General features: G+C 35.5%; 1 protein-coding gene across 7 annotated transcripts in view; it reads left to right on the top strand.

Annotated features, from left to right (window-relative positions):
- HACE1 (HECT domain and ankyrin repeat containing E3 ubiquitin protein ligase 1) overlaps window positions 1-22,033 on the top strand; it is a 95,752-nt gene that overhangs the window by 54,374 nt on the left and 19,345 nt on the right. For all 7 annotated transcript variants that reach the window (XM_089921893.1, XM_089921891.1, XM_022553357.3 and 4 more), the window contains 7 exons: window positions 4,024-4,092; window positions 4,339-4,426; window positions 10,503-10,614; window positions 10,706-10,803; window positions 10,986-11,073; window positions 15,164-15,313; window positions 15,827-16,023. In XM_089921893.1, coding sequence (XP_089778019.1) covers window positions 4,024-4,092; window positions 4,339-4,426; window positions 10,503-10,614; window positions 10,706-10,803; window positions 10,986-11,073; window positions 15,164-15,313; window positions 15,827-16,023 — 802 coding nt within the window. The remainder of the gene's footprint in view (window positions 1-4,023; window positions 4,093-4,338; window positions 4,427-10,502; window positions 10,615-10,705; window positions 10,804-10,985; window positions 11,074-15,163; window positions 15,314-15,826; window positions 16,024-22,033) is intronic.

The raw sequence follows: 22,033 nt of genomic DNA, 5'->3' as shown, positions 1-22,033 counted from the left end.
GCTTCCTTATAGTATAATTTTTCAGTGTGGTACAAGACATGTTTACTAAGAGAACCAAATTTATCGTTAGTTCCTCTGTAATAGAAAGCCAAAAGTGGATAAACCTATGTTTAGTAATTAATGTTTCAATATCTTACCTTATTTGGAAATGACCTAGATATTCAGTAAATTTTCCATCATTTAATTTAACTTAGCAAAACTCTGAAGTTTTTAAGTTACCAAAGAGATTTGGGAAACTTTTTAAGTAGACGTACCATGAAACATAGCTATTGCTGAAAAGTTCACCTAAACTTTACTCCACTTACATCTGTTTAAATCACTTGTTCTTAACAATTATGTCTTACTCATGAAAGTCTCATTAGGCATTAGACAAAATTGGCCGTCATCCCAAGCTATTTTTCTTGCTAACAAATTGTGTAACCTAGATAATATGAACTTATTTGAATTGTAAACCCAAGTAGAATAAAAGCTGCATGTCTGCATTATATCTAATGTTGATAAATCTGAGATATGCCTTTTTAAATTAAACCAACAAGTTTAAACTACCTTTTATTTACAGAAGATTATCCCAGATCACATGAACTTGAAAAACGTTAGGGTTAGTTTATTACTGAGTTTTAGGAATACTTAATTCATAGTATTTATTTTTAAGCCAATTAAATACAGCTCTTTTACAAATTAATTTTGTCAATACCATCCAGAGGTAGAGAGAAAAAAAAATCACTTGCACATAACATACATCTGTATAGACATACATAAACATGCAGCCAGACACAGAGACCCTATAGCTTCCGTTCTAAAATTTTAGCTGTGGATCAGGTACAACAATATACAACTTACTAGTTTACAGACTACCTTTGAGTCCAAATTGTGTCTGGCAGATGGAACAAGTTAAGGTTACCTGCTCCAGCGGTTAAAGCTTTTTACAAATATTTGTGGAGAAGACTTAAGATTTGTATTTGTCTTTGACATGTTTTCTTAAGGAGGGTGTGGACTAGATTTGGGGTAAGAGGTTTTACAACAGTTTATATTTTAAAAGGCCTCTTTCCCTTTCTCTTTTCCCTTCAGGCTCAGGTGATTGTGGGCAGAGTTTTAGTTACCTCCTAGGGTATTTGTATTTCAAAAACATGGTAAGACTTACATCTTAAGGGACAGAGAAAGAATGTGAGTTTCCTCCTAGGATTTTTAGTGCCTTTTGGATGGTTTTGGCAGTCCCAATAAAATGTAGTAGGGCCAACCTGTAATTAGGGGGAGTGTCCTGTAAAACGAATTCCCTGGACTCAGGGTCAAATGGGGCTTCTCCAGGGTTGGAAATGAAGAGGGGGTCACTTGGGTCACTGTGGTCATGGAAATGATAAATCCATTGGACCATGCCAGTTTTGCACAGCAGGAGATGGGCCTCATCGTAATGTTTTCCATTCACAGTGAGCCTTAGCAGTATGGAAGAGTCGGCATGGTGCCAGGCATTAAATATCCAAGTGAGGAGAGGAGGTGCCCTGGTATGAATATTTGTGGCTCTGGGTGCTTTTGCCTTCTCATATCCGTTTTTTTTCCTCACTTAGAGGCCTTGCTAACCCTCTCAGCTTTTGCCTTGGTGGCAGGGACGCCTTGTGAGGCGTTTTTCTTAGTTCTGCCCCGTTCAGGGGAAAGCGGAAAGGGGCTCAGCATCTGTGATCTCTTGGAGGAAACAAGCTTGTAGTCCAGATGGATCTGTAAGAAAGTTATGGATTTTAGGGTGTTTAGAGATACTGACCAGTTGATGCATTTTGGTGGTCGCAACAATTTAGAGCTCATTCTAAACAAACAAGAAAACCTGCAGTAGTCTGCTCCCTTCTCCTCTTCCTGTTGCATAAAATCTTTGAGAAGGGTTTGAATTTTGAATTAAGGAGTGGTTTTTGAACTCAGTTTCTACTTCTTGTTTTTTTCCTATTACCTTAATCTTATGTGTTGTTACTGGAAAATTTTAGATGACGTCACTGTTAGCCCCTTTGTAGATGGCTGCTTTCCTTTCAAGGGGTCCCAAGAGAATACTCCAGGATTGTGGTCTGCCTCTGTTAGCACCAGATACTCAGGCTCTTTGGGAAAAGCTCCCAGGCTTTTGAAATGTATTGGATTGGCCAAAAAGTTCGTTCGGTTTTAAGTAAAAATAGAAGACACATTTTTCATTTTCACCAAGAACGTTATTGAACAACGTATTCATTAACCGAACGAAGTTTTTGGCCAACCCGATAATATCAGATTCTTGGCATGTTAGTATGCATAGCATTGAATAATGCCCAGGTAGCGACCAAGGGGTTTTGCGTTTATCGAAGAGCCGGTGTACCTCCTCAGTGTTCTTAGGAAGCACTGGCGCTTCCTTTTTCAGTAGTGTAATACCACGGATTGGACCCGATATCCCATTGGGTTAGTGGACAAAGAGTGACAGTAGTGAGTGAAGTGGTGACACAGACCATAGGCCTCTGGTGTATTTTCCCTCAGGTGGTGCCACTGGTTTCCACTGTGAGGCTATTGTACTCTGCTAGGTTAGGACACTTAGTCTAGGCACAACATACTGACACCGTGGTTACAGACAGAGGTCTCCCCTCCTCACCTACGGAATCTTCTCGTGCCTTTAGCCCAGAGCCTTTCCTTGGGTTGTGGTAATAGCCTTGCTGTCCAATTCAGTTTCCTTAGCTCTCCTTGGCCTTGAGGCGAAGAGGATCCTCACACACATTAATAGTCATTCAAGGCCTTTATAATCAGTGGCCTCATTGTCTCATTAGACCATATATGGCCTTGATCATACTGCTCTGAGGAGATTGTTGGCAGCTGTGACCTTTTGGGTTGGATGTCTCAGGCAACACATGACAGAGGCAGTACGCAAAAGCACGTTGCTGCAAGGCAGATCCCCAGCAAGTGGTGCTCCTTTCCCAGATGATGTTACTTACCTGAGTTAGGTGGTGGTAAGCAAGCTGCAGCCAGAGGGCATTCCTCTTGGTTCCCTGCAGGGCAGTCATGCAGTCCTGCTGAGTATACCAGTTGTTCTGTGTGCCAGTCTCCACCTATCAATAACCAGTGTCGTGGCCGGACTGGCCCTTGTGATTCTTCGTATGATTACAGGATGTCCTTCAGCAATAACCATTGGAAACTTAGGGGGAAAAAAGTTTTTTTACTTATAGGACCTGGAAATTACATGGCACACCTGGGGCCACACAGCCAGGTCATCATGGGGGAGTGGGGGGAGAGAGAGATAAAGAGGGAAAGAGCACACACAAGCCTGGGGTCGAGGGCAGGGGACTAGGGTTTCGAGGGCTCACTATTGGTGAATTTAAACGTAAGAGTGGGAGTATAAAGCATGAGAAGAGAAAAAAACAAGTAGCCCAAATGGTCAGTTATCAAAATTAACCAAGATCTCTGAAACAAAGGAGACTCAGTGGGAGGCATCCTGGCTCTTTATCTAGTTGTGGGCCTGGCATTGTGTTTATTGGAGATAGCCATCTTTGAAGTGGATACTTCACCAGTCAAACCTTAAGTCAGGCACTTGCATTACAGAGTAGAGAAAACCCAGTTATCTGGGCTTACGCTACATGCTTATTATTTCCTTTTCTGATAGATGAAGAAAAGCTATAATTTTTTTAATAATTGCAGAAATAACAATACTTTGCTGTTTTTGGTTGTTTTCTGATCTTTAGGATACTCATTGAACTGATCTGGAATTAGTACAGAATATTTGAGTTTTAAGCATCATTTATGTTATTAACATGTAGGATGGTGAATGTCACTTTCTATAGGATCATTTAACCATGTATTGGAAACATATAGACAGAGATGCTTAAAATTTCAGGGTTTTTAAAAAGTCACTTGTTTATATCATCTGTTAATGAAAAGTTATTATAAATTGACTAGGCATGCCTCAGATTCCATAAAGACAATCCAAACCCCATTTTTTGTGTGTGTAGAAGCCAGTCCAATTCAACGCATAGTCACATTTGCCATATCACCAACTTTGGTCTGTGTGTTCTGATTGTTTTTTACCCCCCACAGAATGACTTCACCCCGTTTCATTGAATTTGTCTGCAAACATGATGAAGTTTTAAAATGCTTTGTTAACAGGTAAAGCTTTCTTGGTTTCATGGATTACTATTGTAGCCTTTTCTTTCTTTTCTTACAGTTTTTATCTCAACAGAAAAAATATTACTTCTGTTACTATTCAAAAAATGCTCAATGACAAGTACAAGTATAGTAGGTGTGGATTAATATGTATTTTTATTCTGTTTCAATATCTGTATATCTAAATTTGCATGTCACTTAATGCTACTCATCCTTCCCATCCATGTAAACAATGTGTTTTTCTTTTAGGAATCCCAAGATTATATTTGACCACTTTCACTTCCTCCTTGAATGTCCTGAACTGATGTCAAGATTCATGCATATCATAAAAGCACAGGTAGTGCTTTTTTTAATCTTGTTTTTAGAATGTCTAATGAATACTGTTCAGCTAATTTGAATACTGTTCAGTAATTATTATACTTGAGACCACCTGCTGTAAGTGGAGTGACATTACCTTATTCTTTACTTTAGTATATGGAGTTACATTAGTATGTAACTTTTGTATGAGGAGTAACTTTAAGAAATGTGCATTGAGTGCCTACTATGTGCAAAGACAACGTGTTGCCACATTGCTGAAATGGAACACTAGTCCTATAAGGCTGATGGTCCTTGGGGATTTTATCCCCAAATACATTTGGGAAATATAACACATGCCCTGTTGGAGATTAATAAAGCATATCACCAGCTTGCTAAAGGCTTTGAGAAGCCCTTTGGTAAAAATAATAATTCAGCTTTGTTAGTCTTCCAAACTTAATTGACCTGAGAGCTTTCCCTGATGAAGGTTCATTCCATATATCTCATGTTTCATGAAACATGCTTGGGAAAAGCTTGTTTTGCTACTTAGCAGCTATGTGACTTTGGGCATATTTCTAACATCTTTGAGCCTTGGGTTCTTCATCTGTAAAACAGAGATAATGACACCAACCTCATAAAACCTCCATGGTGAATAATAAGTTTTAAATAGTGACTTGTATATATGTTCAATAAATGGTAGTTGTTTTGGAGATAGAAAGGATATGTTCTGTCTCCAAGGGGATCTTAATTCAGTCTAGCACGGGAGATAATAAACGTACGGGAGATAATAAACGTACCCGTAAAATACAGTAATTACAGTATGACCTGATTCTTTAGGAGTTTAAGGGAGGAAGAGCTTGCTTTTGGCTGCTGTAGTCAAGGGAGATTTCGAAGAGGAGGTGGATTTTAATCTAAAAAACATGCAAAATTTTGAAAGGAGTAAATGGGGAAGATGAACATTCTAGCCAAGATATGGGTCAGGACATATAGATGGAAAAGTGTATTAAAATACAGTGGGTTAAAGCAGAAATTTTGTGTAGGTGAGGAATGAGATGTAATTCTGGGAAGGTAGATTAGGGTTATACTGTATGGAACATTGATTGCCAGATTGCAGACTCTCCATTTGCTAGGCTGTCAGGAGCCACTAATAATTTTAGGAGAATGACATGATCCTGCAAAGTTTTAGGAAATAATTTGTCTGAAATGTAGGCTAGACTGGAGGTAATGGTTTGGTTAGTAGTCATAAGATAAAGGCTATAGATATTTTAAATTGTCTTCAGGGACACTGATCCTTTTAGAAATTAAAGAAAGCTAAGAGCTAATCTTTATAAAATTATACACATGTATGTAGGTCTCCTTTGGCATCTGTTTAATAATGATGATGTAAAAGATAAGGTAGTAGTAATAACTTGCATTTATTTAATGCTAACTTTGTGTCAGGTTCCATACATTTTTTCACATAGATTATTTTATTTTTGTAACAATCATGTGAGATAGGTACTCTTTTACTGAAGCCGGAGAGGTTAAGCAACTTGTTTAAGTCATTCAGCTACTAAGTGGGGGAACCAAAATTTAAAAGTCCATCTGGTTCTTAAGTTCATTTTCTTAATCTACACTAAATTACTCCATTCTAGGGTAAATGAGATTATAGGTGAAAGAAGCTTTTAGTTTTTGAAAGAGGTAGTTTGCTATATTTAATACTGTCTCTGCTTTTCACTTCATTTTCCCTCTTCCATTCCTGCAAAAGCATCTGCGTTAGCTATCCACCTTTTTGACCCACAGAGGGGGTTTTGTTGCCTGACCAGTGCGGGTGTCCACATGCATAGTGGTGGCCCAGTGAGGGGCTTGGACATGCTAAGGAGGGTGTTTGTGTAGAAGAGGAGCTCAGCACGGAGTATGTGAGTTGGCACGGTATATGGAGGATGTCCAGTGTGCAGGGTGGTGACAGTTGCTCAGAGTAATTTGACAAAGCTTGAGTGGGGCATAGGGTATCTATGCAGTGAATGGTCCGTGTCAGTGACAGAAGATTGATTATATATGAGGTGGGGCAGTTGATTGAATAAGTCAGTATAGTAAAGATAATGTGTCTCACTGTTGGAGAAAGTTCAAAAATGGAGGAAAACGATGAATCATGTACTATTGGATTGGAATTGGAGATATCACTGTGAACTTATAGTTTCCTATGTGGTTAGATAGATACAGCAAACCTGGCATCCATTTCTTGGTCTCTGAATACCATTCTCAATGAACGAGGGCCTGTTGGAGAAATGGCTAATTCAGAGAAAGTACAAGATGAGCCTGGATCGTCTTATTGTGCCAGAAAGTTGTGCAGAGAATTATGAGGTTATGTCAAAACGGTTGAGAACCAACTTGAATGGATTCTACTGGCCAAATCTGGAACAAGTTGAACATCAAAATAAATAATGATGGCAAAATATTGCAAATAAAATCGGAACCTGTAAGTCTATAGTGAAAGAATTAATGAATAAATGGAAAGTTTGATGAAGGGTGGAATATTTTTATAGTCTCAAAGTATCTCCTCTTAGAATACTAACTAATTACAAAGATTAAAAAGGAACTTTACAGTGGAGAAGCTTGGCAGTGTTCACAGCAGACATACCAGTGTGCCAGCTGATAGGATGCACTGAGAATATGGTGTCACTTCTTTGATATTCCTGTCAAAGATGCATACCCTGAATTTAATCATGAGAAATCATCAGACTAACTCTGAGAGACATTCTACAATATAACTGACCTGCAATCTTTAAATGTAGGCCATGAAAATTAAGAAAACACTGAACAGCTGTGCCAGAATGAAAGCGGACAACTGAACGCAGTTCATGAGTCATTATGCTATATAGGACGTTAAATGGATCCCGGCAAAACTTGAAATGGGGTCTGAAGATTAGATATAGTAATATATCAGTGTCAATTTCCTGATTTTGATGATTGTAAACTGCTTGTGGAGGAGAATTCTCTTGTTTGTAGGAAATACACACTGAAGTATTTAGGGGTAACTGGACATCCTGTTAGCAATTTACTTTCACCTTAGGGGAAAAAAAACACCCCATTGTACTATTCATGTTAGCAGTTTACTTTCACCTTAGGGGAAAAAACCCCCACCATTGTACTATACTAAGAAATTTTCTGTAACTTGGAGGCAATTTTAAAAAGTAAAAACAAAAACAACTACCTCTGCTAAGGGATTGACTTCTTCTTCTGTTGGTGGTTTTCAGGTGGCCTGCTAGTTAAAGGGAGAGACATTTTGTATTGCTGTACAAATACTATTAAGAAGAGCCTCTGTAATCAGTCCTGTTTTGTGAATTATTTTATGGAAATGCAGGTACTCAGAAAGTTTACGTACAGAAATGTGCTCTTTGGCTTTGTAGGTATATGGATGTGTGTGTGGATGTTTTGATCTTAACAGATAACTTACTAGCTTTTGAAGGTAGCATTTTGTATCTTTTAATGTTACATTCGAATTACTTTAAAAAAATTGCCACTTGTATTTATTTTCAAATGGTCCACATTTTCTATATGAAGGATAGAATTTAATATTTAATATCTTATAATGGCAGATAAGTTTACTGTCATTTAAAATACTTATTCGCAATAATTTTTACGTTGTTGTGAGTGATAAGAACAACATCTATTAGCGTTCTGGGAGTTGAGTATTTGCACAAATTACTTAACCTCTTGGTGCTGCATTTTTCTCTTCTGTGAAATGGAGATGATAAAAGTCCCTTTTTCTCAGAGTGTTGTGAGGATTAAATGTGAAAATGCATGTAAAGTGCTTAAAACAGTACCTGGCTTATAGATGCTTTAATAAACGTTAGTTAATTTATGATTATTATTATTTTGTTCTGTATTTGCATTATTTCATTTAATCCTCAGAATTAGCCCTTGAAGTGGTATTATTTTCCCCATTTTACCGGTAGGAAAACTAAAGTTCTGAGAGGACTTGTAATTCCCCTAAGATCACAAACCTAGTAGTGGCAGATCTAGGATTTCAAACCATGTTTATCAAACTTCAAAGCCCATATTTAAATACATTAATTCTGTGTAATATTTTTTCTCTCCTCTTTTACCTAAGTTTTAGGAATAATCAGCATTAAAATTTCAAGCACTTAACATTCTAGCCTGTTTACTAAAAATGAAATATTTTATTTATATGACCAGTAATGCATATAACAACAGCAGCATTTTATTCAAAATGTGGAAAACTGCTAGAAGTATGGACAAAATTATACATTTAACTTTGGAAAAGGGAGCATTTACTCTTTTCTTATTGAAAGAACAGACATTAAAAGGCAAAAATTAATCTTGCACCAGTTATTTTCATAAAAATATTTTTATTAAGAATTAATAAAAAGATGTTTAAGTCTTTTGAAGAAAACAAATGTTTAGTTTAGCTCAGATGAAGAAATTTACTCGTATCCTAAAAATTGCATGAGAGAGAACCTCTTTGTGGTGTTGGACATGAATCGTATTTATCTCTTGAAACTTCTGGCTTTTGTGGTATTGCACCACCCTGGTTCTCCTTTGACTTTTCTAGCTGTGTGTATCATTTGCTAATAAGCAAATTCTCAGTCCTGACCTGTGATCATAAACTTCTCTGTTCTTGGTGTTTGTCCCTGTATCTTTAATCTCTTGAACAAGGGACATTACCTTGTCTCCCATTTCAGCTTTGTTCATGACTCTCTTTCTAATGTCTCAGCTGCAGAACGTTCTAGTATTTATTTCTAAGCTCTTCGTAGTTATATTCTAAGTAACCTTAAATTCAGAACATATAAAACCTCATTCGTTGTCTTCCACCAGTGCCTTCTAGGAGTGGGGTAGACGGTGGTGGTGCTGGGGTTCCCCCTCTAAGCTGTTTCTGATTTTAAGTTCTGCCCCTAGAGATCTTCTTTTACTTTTCTTCTTTATTCAGAGGAGTAGTGTCTTTCAGATTTACTTCATTGTTCTTCTTTCCTACCATGACCAGGACCGTATCAGTCTATACGTATTATTTCAACTGCTGCCTAGATGGCCTCCCTTTATCCTGGTACTACTCTCATTTTAATGAGTGCATTTACCATGCTATTCCTCTGGCCAAGTATCTTCAGTGGCCACTGTGTCTTTTACTTGATTCGAAAGATCCATAATTATGTCCTTGATTTACTTACAAAAACTTCCTTCTTTCAATATGTGTAGGGTTATGCCGGCGCCTTCATTGCATCTTCCGCGGAGACAGTTTCTCCTTCTGAGCCTTTTTCCTTGTCTCCCTTAGCCTGGTGTGCTTTCTTTTCTTGAGCAAGACCTACCCATCTTTAAGTCCTGGTTCAGACCAGGACCTCATGAAGCCTTTGTACTCCACTTATCTGCACAGTCTCTGAATTCTTAGTGCACTGTGGCCTGTACTTCACTGTTTAGAACTTGATATCATTATGTGTTATATTGTTCCAATGTTATTCTCATCTCTTTAAGTGTATTAAACAGTTTTCAGCAATGAAATTTTTACATTTTACACATCCTAGGTACTCAATAATACTTTCTGATGAATAAAGTTACAAATCACTTACAGTTTGCATATCTGGCAGAAGAACAAAAGGTAGAGACTTTATTTACTGTTCACGAGATCTTATTCTTCAGTTTTTAGGGTGGAGGAAGGGAAGAAAAAAGGATAACAAATTCCTTTCTAGTTGCTGCATATATTCAGAGGATGGAAATTACAATTAGCCATAAAGATTATTTTCATAGAAAATTAAATGAACATGCAACATAATTTTTCTGGATGTGGAAATTCATTCTTACAAGCCTTCTTGGGTTTAAAAGAAATTGAGAGTGTGTTCAATTGTATGTCTGATATTGAATTCTTTTAATTTATCAGGTCTTTTCTGTTGATAATATAGGGAATTAAAAGAAATATGCTCTCTAGGTAGTCAAAGTGTTTCAGCTCACATCTGCCTTTTTGTGAATAGTGGATGCAATGTCAGAACCTTATCTAGAACTACTTATTATAAATAAAGGTCTAAGAATGATTATTTGTAGAAAGGGCATTTAGCATGCTAGTTAAGTAAATCTGACAGTTAAGTGACTGAAATACTGCTAACATATTTCACTGTTATTTGTTGGGGTAGCCATTTAAAGATCGCTGTGAATGGTTCTATGAACATTTGCATTCAGGACAGCCAGATTCAGACATGGTGCACAGGCCAGTGAATGAAAATGATATCCTGCTAGTTCACAGAGGTATGTTTAACAAAGTGGTGTGTGTGTGAGGCACAAAATACTAGTTATTGTAAATTTTAATATGTAAAATTAACCAATGCTACATATTTAGATTCTATTTTTAGGAGTAGCTGTGAAGTTGTGTCAAAAGCAAATTGTGCAAAGCTAAAGCAAGGAATTGCTGTACGGTTCCATGGGGAAGAAGGCATGGTGGGTATAAAAATAAGTGTTGTTAAGATCACTGTCTCTAAAAGATTGAAATGCCCTTCAGTAAAGTTTAATATTTAATTGATAATGGAAGAAATTTAATATAATTTTAATGTTATTATTATTTAGAAATAAATTTCACGATATATTTCTGTTGATACTTAATCTTATTTTCTTGAACTCAGGGTCAAGGTGTTGTGCGTGAGTGGTTTGATATTCTGTCTAATGAGATAGTCAATCCTGATTATGCATTGTTTACCCAGTCAGCTGATGGTAAGTTGTACAGTCTAGATGACTTTTTCTGTGAGTTGTCACATTTTCAGACTACTTCAGTGCATTTTATCCTTTGATTCCTATACTAGCCCTGTGAGCTAGGGTGGTTGGATATTCCCTTTTCATAGAAGAGGAAATTGAAATTCAGGGTTTTTGTTTATGTTAGCAGTTAATGAGTGGTAGGATCTTGAGTGGAACCTGACTCAGCCTAGCATTCTTTCCTCTGAACAGTTGGTTCTCAAATGCTTGTCTCAAGGACTAGTGCTGGCCTCAAGGAAGTTTTCCTCAGTTCTTTGTATAAAATAAAACTAAATTTATTCAATTTAAGGATCATCCTTTAGTCTACCTTTCTTGAGTTAAAATTTCCTTTTATAAAATCATGCTAGTAGATGAACTTAAAAAAAATACAAGTCCGTGTTGGAAAAGTTAAAATTTGCTAACCCTATTTGAGTTTCCAACTCTTAAAAGTTATTGGTCATTAAAAACAAAGTCTAGAAATCATGGTGTGTTAAATCTTAACTTATAATCTGTTTGTTTATAGTAACTTTGTTTTCAGCCCTTTTAAAAGATTAAGACTTGGTAACTAAAAAGCTCTTATTTAACCATGTAATGCAAATAAAAACATCATTGAAATGATGTTTGCTACCTACTGAATTGTCATTTGATACGCTAAATGGCAATGGTTACCACCTCATTTGTATAAGATATACCTGAGAGTTCTTTAACTTAATAAAGACTTACATCCAAGTGAAGGTGGGATTTCAGTTTTTGAATGCTCTGTTCAGTTGCTTTTATTTCCTGAAAAATTTTTCTTTCCCAATGTTTAAATTCTCCTATAAGGAGAGAGTGTCTTATTAATTGTAGTTTCCTATTGTATCCAACCAAACCAGCAGCAAATCTCCATTGAATAAGAAGGATGACTGTATGAGAGGCAAGTGGGGGTGGGCTGCAGTGATGCTAGAGAACTGCAGATATTCACCTATGTGATGGGCTCCTCAGACACATTCAGTGTATTTGAAATTATTTAGGAATATGGGACTTCCTACTTTAATTCTGTAACCTTTGATTCTTTGCTCTGAGATGAACTTAGTGTCATTGTGATTTTACGACAAGTATGATGAGGCCCTAGTTTTTTAGGCCTAATCTTTGCAGCAAGATTTAGCATTAAAACATTGTATTTTAGATTTATTTCTTTTCTTTATAGTCCCTTATTCTGAGTTGTTTATTTAGTTTCATATCTGAAAAACAGATTTGGTGTGGAATCATTAGTTGAGGTGCTTATTCTGCAAATTTATGGCAGGTAATATGATGAAGCACATAGACCATAGTTTCTGATTCGTCCTTTTTGTAAGCCATGTATGTCTTCTCTTTGGGGCTGTAATATTAATAAAATATAGATGAAATATTTTCATGTTCTTATGTTTAGTTGACAAGAAGAAAATTACATTTAGGGTCCCTAAATGTGGGGAATGTTTGGATAGACCTAATGTATGTAGTAATTTCTTTAAAACTTGCTTTCTAATTAAATTAAGTTGCTTACTATAGAGCAATAGTAGTGTAGTAGAGTGGCTAAGAGTTTGGCCTTTGGCACATTCCACTGAATGCGAATCCTAGCTCTGTCCCTTTTTCTGCTATGATCTTGTGCCAATAAATGTAGTATTTCTGGACCTTGATTTCCTTATTTGAATATGGTGATAACCTGTGTTTTGTAATATAGTGGGAAATCAGCTGATGTGTAAAAATGGTTAGCCCAGTGCCTGGCACATAGAAATCAGAAATAAATATTAGATGCTATTATTGTTATTTTTTAAAAAATATTTTTAAAAATTAATTTTATTTATTCTTTTTTTTTTTTGGCTGTGTTGGGTCTTCATTGCTGCATGTGGGCTTTCTGTAGTTGAGGCGAGCAGGGGCTACTCTTCATTGTGGTGCACAGGCTTCACACTGCGGTGGCTTCTCTTGTTGCAGAGCATGGGCTCTAGGTGCGTGGGCTTCAGTAGTTGTGGCACATGGGCTCAGTAGTTGTGGTTCGCGGGCTCTAAAGCACAGGCTCAGTACTTTGGGTGCACTGGCTTAGTTGCTCCGCGGCATGTGGGATCTTCCCGGACCAGGGCTCGAACCACCAAGGAAGCCCGATGCTATTATTACTATTCTGTGAAAATGATATTTTCTTATTGAATAGGGTTTTTCTGAGATGATGAAATGTCACAGTTTTATTGGTTTTGAACTTAAAACATGACATAAACTTTATATTCTATCCTAATTCACTTTCGAGCTAAAAATTATTATTCATTCCCTGAAGACCTTTTCCCCCGTGTGTTTCCTTTTTTTCTTTTGACTTCTCTGTATCTATTCTTTTTAATAACCCAAATTTCCCAGAAAGTACTTAGAGAAGGAATTATACACAGACCTAGGGGAGGAAATAGGTAAAAGTATTTCTGATTATTCTCAGAATATTGTATTTTTGGAATAATGGTTATGTTTGTCTTTGAAGTCTTTCTTCATCTCACAAAACTTTGTTTTGACTTTTTTTTTTTTTTTTGGCTGTGCTGGGTCTTCGTTGTGGCATGTGGGCTCTCTAGTTGTGGTGCGTGGGCTCCAGAGCTCGCGGGCTCAGTAGTTGTGGTGGGCGGGCTCTCCAGTTGTGGCACGTGGGCTTAGTTGCCCGCAGCATGTGGGATCTTAGTTACCCCACCAGGGATCGAACCCGCGTCCCCTGCATTGGAAGGCGGATTCTTAACCACTGGACCACCGGGAAGTCCCTGCTTTGACTTTTAATACCCAATCTTATATCATGACTGGGAATGATTCTCAAAAGGTACTTAACAGTGGATGACTAGCTTCATGTGGCCCTTTTAAGTCATTCAGCCATAAGCTTCCAAATGTGTACCTTGTATCTAAGTAAACTTACTGGTCATGGCAATTTAGTCCAGTGCCAGCACTGATAAATCAAAGACCAGCAAAGCACAAAGAGTTAAAATATGTATGCTCAATGGCCAAACATTTCACTTTCCAATACTTTCACTTTTTCTTTGTTTATTTATTTTTGATGCTATTTCATTAGATTTATCAGTCTTTCTTTTTGCCCAGGTGCCTAGAAGAGAAGTAAATAGCATGAACTCAGTAAATATTTGTTGAATGAATGAGAGGTAGTGGTCACACAGAAAAAATAAGGAAGGTTATTTAAAGTTGAGATCTTGGTATTAGGTTTTTCCATTGCACTACATTTTTGTTTTTGAGAGTTTCTTATTGTGGTAAAATATACATAACGTAAAATTTACCATTTTAACCATTTAAAAGTGTACGCTTCAGTAGCATTAAGTACATTCACCACTATCTTATTTCCAGACTTTTTTTTCATGTAACTGGAATTACCCTCCATTTCACTAGAGTTTGGCAATAGTCAATAACTATTGCTAATGCTGTTTTTACTTTTATACCTCAGTGGTACTTATTCAAACTTGATTATTTGTCATGAGGAAAACAGTTGTACATTTAAAAATTTTAGTTACTCTCTTGTAGTGCTCAATTCCTTAAGGAGCAAAATGGTAGTGAATACCTGCTACGCTGGGCATGTATAGGTGAATGAAACAATGTCTGCCCTAATTCATAGCCTAAGTAGTTATTTCCACACTGCCTGGGAAAACGTGTGTGGGTGTGTATGTATTTCTAGGATCTCTCTGACACCTCTTCCAACTACTTTCAGTGAAAAGTATTCTAAAATTTTCTCTCTGCACAAAGACTTATTCTGATAAGTATGTGTGAATTAATGATTAGTATTTCCAGTTCCACTATTGTGTGTATGTATTTCTCGGATCTCTCTGACACCTCTTCCAACTACTTTCAGTGAAAAGTATTCTAAAATTTTCTCTCTGCACAAAGACTTATTATGATAAATGTGTGAATTAATGATTAGTATTTCCAATTCCACTATTAAATATTCCACAAAGAACTTTCTTCGCTGAAGAACGTTTATACATAATGTAACCTTAGCTTTGCTGAAGTTGTATGTGAACTAATTTACCTGCATTGAAATGATCTCTCTTATGCATGGTCTTAAAAATAAATTATTTTGTCTTTATTTTAATAGGAACAACTTTTCAACCTAATAGCAACTCCTATGTAAATCCCGATCACTTGAACTATTTCCGGTTTGCTGGACAGATCTTGGGATTAGCTCTGAACCATAGGCAGCTGGTGAACATTTACTTCACGAGATCATTCTACAAGCACATTCTTGGTATGGCTCCATTGTTATTTCCTTAGGCATTTATTTAAAGTGTTTTTCTTATAGGCTTTAGCGAAAATTAAGTAGATAAATGGTGGCATTTTGGGTGAATAATTTTTGTTTTGATTGGAGACAGTCTGTGTATGTAAGGCATTTGGGGGCCTGAGGGAGAGAAAAAATAACCTACATTTTTGATTTAAAAAAGTTTTTTTTTTCCATTTTAGTGTGTGTATGTTTATGCTAAAAATGCATTTTAATATGAATATACTTAAGAGAATTGGCACTTTTTAAAGTTTATAATAAGTTCCTGAATAGCTGTTTCAAAGAAAGGTTACATTGTAGAAAGGTAAGCTTAAATTTACAGACTTCCAAATTCAGGAATTAACATTCATTTAAATCATGCTGTGAATTGGATTATATTTTGCAGTTTTACAGAGTATCTGTAGAGGGCAGTATTTCATCATTAAACAGATAAGGAAAGGCAGAAACATTTAGAATATAACTGCTGTATGTTTGCATTTTTAGGTATTCCTGTGAATTACCAAGATGTGGCATCCATTGACCCAGAATATGCCAAAAATTTGCAGTGGATTTTAGATAATGATATTAGTGATTTGGGTCTAGAACTAACTTTTTCTGTTGAGACTGATGTGTTTGGAGCAATGGAAGAGGTGCCTTTGAAACCTGGGGGTGGAAGTATTCTTGTAACACAAAATAACAAAGTAAGTATTTGAATTTTTACCTTAGCCATTGTTTGTAACTTAGCCCTGATAGTTTGCTAATTACTCTAAGTCTCCTGGCACTAGCCAGGAAAACTTTTACTGTTAGACTTTTGTAACATTTATAACAGATAAAATATTTAAATTAACTAAACCGTCAAATACCAGACTTTGAATTATAAAGGATCATTTCATTGTTGTGTTAGATATGCTGAGGCAGTTCCTGAAGCAGCGTAGAGCATAGTTCAGTTGATTGTGTAAGTTGGGCATCTGCATATCAAAACATTTGATTAGAAATATAAACTTACATCAATATCATATTTGCACTAGATCACTATTTCATGTTTTAGAAGTACGATATTAATAGTTCCAATAGAGAGAAGAAATCCCAGTGTTTAAACTTTGTACACACTTTTGGGATGCAGTAAATTCTACGGGACCTCTGAACTTGATCTTTTTTTAACTTTATAACTTGATTATTTTTATTTATTATTATATCTCCTGTTTGTACATATTTTTTAAAAACTTGGTGCACGTTTTAAATTACACTGTTGAAAGTTAATATTATTTTAGTATATAATACAGCTTTATTTTATGTTTTGATAGATTATGTAGGAAATTGGGAGTCAGAAAATCTGGTTTTGGAATTCCAGTTCTATCACTTACCAGTAGCAACTTCTGGTAAAACAGGACTAAAACCTTTTTCCTTTCCTTTATTGGATTATAATTCCAAGACAGCTTCAGAATCAGCTAACTTAAAAAATAATGTCCACTGAATCATTTTGTAAACTAGAGATATAGTAAAATATTGTGTTTTTTTTTTTTTTAAAGCCAAAAGACTTGGCCGTGTTTTAACCTCTTTGAGCCTCAGTTTTCTATTCTGTGTGCTTGGGATAATAATACCTCCCATACAAAATTGGTACCAGCATTTTTTAAACTGAAAAACACAACACAAAAGTTAGTTTTCATTGGATAGTTTTCTATAAAAATAGGTTCCTAGGTTTCACATATCTATAGGAATGAAGACCTAAATTAAGCTATGTAATTTTACCTTTTGAAACTTAGATACTATACATATTAAAAAATATATATATATAGTTTTTGAATATAAAATCAGGACCTGAGTTTTTGTACATTTATACTTAGTAAAGCTTTAGTCTACCCTCTCATTTTACACATGAGGACATTGAAACCTGAAGAGTTAATGGTAAAGCTGGGGCCAAAACCCAGGTCTCCTAGTTTCAAGTCTAAGGTTCTTCATCCTGTTAGTGAAAGTAATCACACTGAGGTAGATCTTACTTGATTTAATATAATGAGTCACATTAAACTCTGGAAGATTAAAATAGTAAAATGCTTAAAATAATTTTTTGAATCTATATGAACTTGCCAGTGAATGGAAGTTTTTATAAAATCTTCTAATTATTAGATTGTCCACCTCATAGTGCATTTATTATTTTATTTTACAGTGGCTACCTCCTCTCAATTAGGGGTAATGAAGTCATAAAATCTTCATTATAAGCAAGTGATTGCTTTTCATGAGAGAATCTCATACATGATTCCTATCTGTGAATACACTTTCTGGTGATTGGATTTGTCACTCCTCTCAGATATATGAAAAGTGGAAAGGCTCATTAACAATTGCATGGTAGATAGCTATATTTATACTTGTATCTCCTAACAGCCTCTCTTCCATATGACATGATTTTTGTTTAGATTTTTTAAATATGTATTCTTTTGCATTTGTGTTTTTGTATTAAAATCTAGAAAGAAGGAAGATATTTAATAAATAATAACAAATAAGAATACACTTACATTGAGGATTGATCGTGAGTCTAGCCTGAGGCTGGAATACTGCTGTAACATGAAAGAGCTTGGATGTTTTGTTTCTAAGTTTAGCACATTTTTATTTAACTATATTATTGACATTGTTTTGTTAATGACAGGCTAACTTTGATGACGAGGTTCAGTAATATAGAGGTAAAAGCAGGATCTCAATCACTAATATGTTAATTCTCAGCTTTTGTTTTTCTGATACAAACATTTCTCACAATAAAATGAGCCTCTCATTTTTCTAATATTACTAGTAAAGGTCAAGTGTAATTGTATATCAAATTGTTGATGCTTAAGCATTTAATGTTTGTGCAATAAGCAACCTGATTTTTTAAAATTAAAAATCTTTAAAAACATACATCTTAAATTGATCACTTGATTTAGAATTGTTAAATTATTCAATTTACAAATAAAATTTTCAAACCATGTTCTTTAGAGGTGTTATTGTTATATTTTAACATAGATTTCTGTCATGAACTTTTTCTGTTACTCTAGGGTCAGCCTTTTACTTACTTAACTTTATGTATAAAGTTATAATTGTCACATTTGGCATCAACTTCAGAATTTCTAAGCATATTGAAGCTTAAGTGACTTGCCAAGCATGTTAGTAAGAAAAAGTCGATGTAAGCTAATCTCCACATGGGGGAGTCATTTATTCCTAAGTTTTATTGAAAGGCTTTGGTAATTGTAGACTGAAACCAAATAGATAAAATACCTTTGTTTAAAAAGAAGTATATTAATAAATACAAGTAATGTAGGCAGAACAGTATATATTCCATATTTGAAATAAAATTCTCTTTTAAATTTAATTTTATATCTGTCAATGATTTGTTTTAAAATCTAGAGGAAAAAATAAGATCACTTGGTTTCACTTTAGAAAATGGCTGAATTACCAGGAGCTGAACATTTACATTTAAATAGTATTTTCAGCGTTTTAAAAAGTTTTGCTTTAACTTTTCACTTTCACTTTTAAATTCTTGACCAAACGGTAAAATTGTGGAACCATAAAACCTTAAGTTAGGAGTGACATATTTTTGCTAGACCTTCAGTTCTAGCTCTTAGTACTGAAGAGTAAGCTCTGTGGCTTTTAAGTGTTAACAACACTTTTACCATACTAATCATAAAGTTCATTAAGTCTGGGAGAGAACAAAATGGGGGGGTGAGATGGGACAGATATCAGGGAATGGAGGAGATGGCATGGAAGTTGAGTTATAGAGGAGAAGCATTAAGGGGTCAGATAGGAGTGAGGAAGGGGAGAAGGAAATGTTCTGGGCTTATAGAAGGGCACAGAGATGGCAGAGCACGGTCTGTTTGGGGAACCACAGGTAGGTCAGAGTTGTAGATCTTAGCGTAGATTGTAAAGTAAATGAGTGGGAAAAGATAAGGTGGGAGAGGTAGACAGGGACCAAATTCTGAAAGACTTTGCATCCACAATTAGAAACTTGCAAATTATTCTGAAGGCTTAGGGGTGATTGCAGATGCTGTAGAGGGCACTGACGTGACTGAATTTATGTTTTTTAAGAAAAACAACACCAGTCTCAGCTTGGAGTGTGAAGAATGGGTTGAAATGGGGCAATATTGGAGTCAGGGCAACTGATAGGTGATTGTGGCGTTGCTCTGGGGAGCATGCATGAGTGATTTTATAAGACAGTGGCAGTGAGGATGGAGAAAATGAGACATCTTTTGAGGATGTAGAATTTGTAGAACATGGTAATTAGCTGTTTGGGAAGGTGAAAAAGAAGAAGGACTCCAGGATGAGCCACTTAGGTGGATGGGCTCTAGAATGATGGGTGGTGTTGTCATTCTCCTAGTCGTCAACCTCATCACATCAGTTGTATTCTCTAGTGATGATAATAGCCACTGCCTATTGAGTACTTTGTATTTCATTTATTCGAGTTGTGTTCTTTATGCATTTCTCATTTACTGTAACAGCCTTTTGAGATAGTTATTTCTATTCATTCAGTGTGGGAACAGCTTTAATAATAAAAGCGTCTTACATGTATTAGGTGTTTATAATGTGCTAGGCACTGTTAAAAGTGCTTTATGTGTATTAACTTACACTTAAACAATCCTATGAGGTATAGATACCCCTTTCTACAGGTGAGGAAACTGAAGCATAGAGAGGTTAAGTAGCTTTCCTCCAAATCACAAGACTAATAAGTGGTGGTTTTGAATCCAGACAGTCTGTAAATTTCAAGCCTGAGCTTGTAACTATGACACTATATTTCTTTAGAATATAGACAGACAAATAACTGTCTAAGGGCTCAAAATTGGTAACTGGTAGACCCTCAGTTTAAATCGAGGTCTGAATGGTTGTGTAACTGCTGGGCCTCTCATATACTAAGGCACTGAATATGAACAAGGTAGCAAATACAAATTTAGTGTGTTTTCCAAATTTATGGTTAGCAAAGGGCAAGGATGGGGAGGGAGGGATAAATGAGGAGTTTGGGATTAACAGATACATACTACTATATATAAAATAAACAACAAGGACCTTCTGTATAGTACAGGGAACTATACTCAATACTTGTAATACCCTATAATGGAAAAGAGTATGAAAAAGAATATATATATATATATATATATACACACACACATATATATATAACTGAATCACTTCGCTGTACATCTGAAACTAACAAAGCATTGTAAATCAACTATAGTTCAATTTAAAAATTTAGTATGTTTTCCTCCATTTCATTTTTATTTGGTTAATACCTTATATTTTATTGCTAGTTTAATTTGATTTATTTCACATACAAGCACATTTGATACCCATCCAAGTACAAAATACAAGCTTGTCTATATAGATTATTGACTTAAAGTGGATTCCTATGTGTATCTTCAGAAAAGTATACTATGGGAGATCTTTTTATTACTCTGAAAACTTTTAAAGCAGTTTAGGTCTAAGGTTCTCCATATTGAGTGTATGTATGTATTTTTAGATTGGGTTTTAAATTATCTTTAGTATCTTTTTGTCAATGAAGGAGGACATACTTTCCTCTGCATTTTAGTCGGTATATTCTAAAAATTCACTTTAAAAATCACCAAATCCGGGGCTTCCCTGGTGGCGCAGTGGTTGAGAGTCCGCCTGCCGATGCAGGGGACACAGGTTCGTGCCCCGGTCCGGGAAGATCCCACATGCCGCGAAGCGGCTGGGCCTGCGTGTCCGGAGCCTGTGCTCCGCAACGGGAGAGGCCACAACAGTGAGAGGCCCGTGTACCGCAAAAAAAAAAAAAAAAAAAAATCACCAAATCCTTGTAATGGTAACCTAAAGAGTCACTATTTTCAATGACTGAATTTGTTCTACGGAAACTGATGTAATAGGATTTTTATCAGACTATCAATCTTTATAACTAATTAGTGACCTTAAAAATAAGAATATATTGGTAAAGGATAAGTTATTGGAAAATGTTACATTGTAAAAATGTGCGTCTCTTTTTTCTTATATCTACTTATTCCTGCAGAAGAAATCTGGTATCCTTTGAGTTTTCAGTGGAGAAATTTTCAGTGAAAACTCTTACATACCAGAGCAATAATAATCAAGTGGATAAGCCCAGGAAAGAAGCTTTTATTACTAAAGCATTTATATTCAAACAGTGAATTGAATTATGCCAGTCATAATGCCATTTTAAACTATTAATTTAAAAGTAAAAATAACTATTTCAAACAGTTTTACAAGTATGTCCAAGTTTATCAGCTTACTTGGGATAAGAACATTTTGCTTTCACTATTAAAAGTTAACTATTAGTTAAGTAAACGTGATATATATATATATATATATATATATCTTTCAAAAATCGTGAAAAAAATTTTCAAGAAGAAAAATAGCTTCAAAAAAAAGGTGTCAATTTTCAATGTTACCACCACTCCTCATAAGAAGACATAGTTTAGATTCAAAGCCTGAAAAGAAGTTAAAATTTTAAGGAAGATTTCCAAGGGGTGATATTATTCATTGCACACATTCAGAAGACTAGGAGATAATTAAAACAAAATGTTTCTGTAACTAGACATGCAATTTAACTGGAACGTAATATCTGGAAGTTGAATCTGAATCTTAGTGTTTTTATTTTTCCCTTGGCACTTATTCTTTGCTTACCTATCTTATATCAGTTATGAGGCTCAAAGGTTGAGCTAGGAAAAAGTTGCTAAGGCTCTGTTTTATTTTGTTATCTCTATGCTG

Source organism: Delphinapterus leucas, chromosome 12 (genome assembly GCF_059928025.1).
Source record: "Delphinapterus leucas isolate spDelLeu-1000000601 "Yukka" chromosome 12, BTC_Dleu_Yukka2, whole genome shotgun sequence".
Classification (NCBI taxonomy): domain Eukaryota; kingdom Metazoa; phylum Chordata; class Mammalia; order Artiodactyla; family Monodontidae; genus Delphinapterus; species Delphinapterus leucas.
This window is presented reverse-complemented; position numbering and strand designations above follow the sequence as displayed.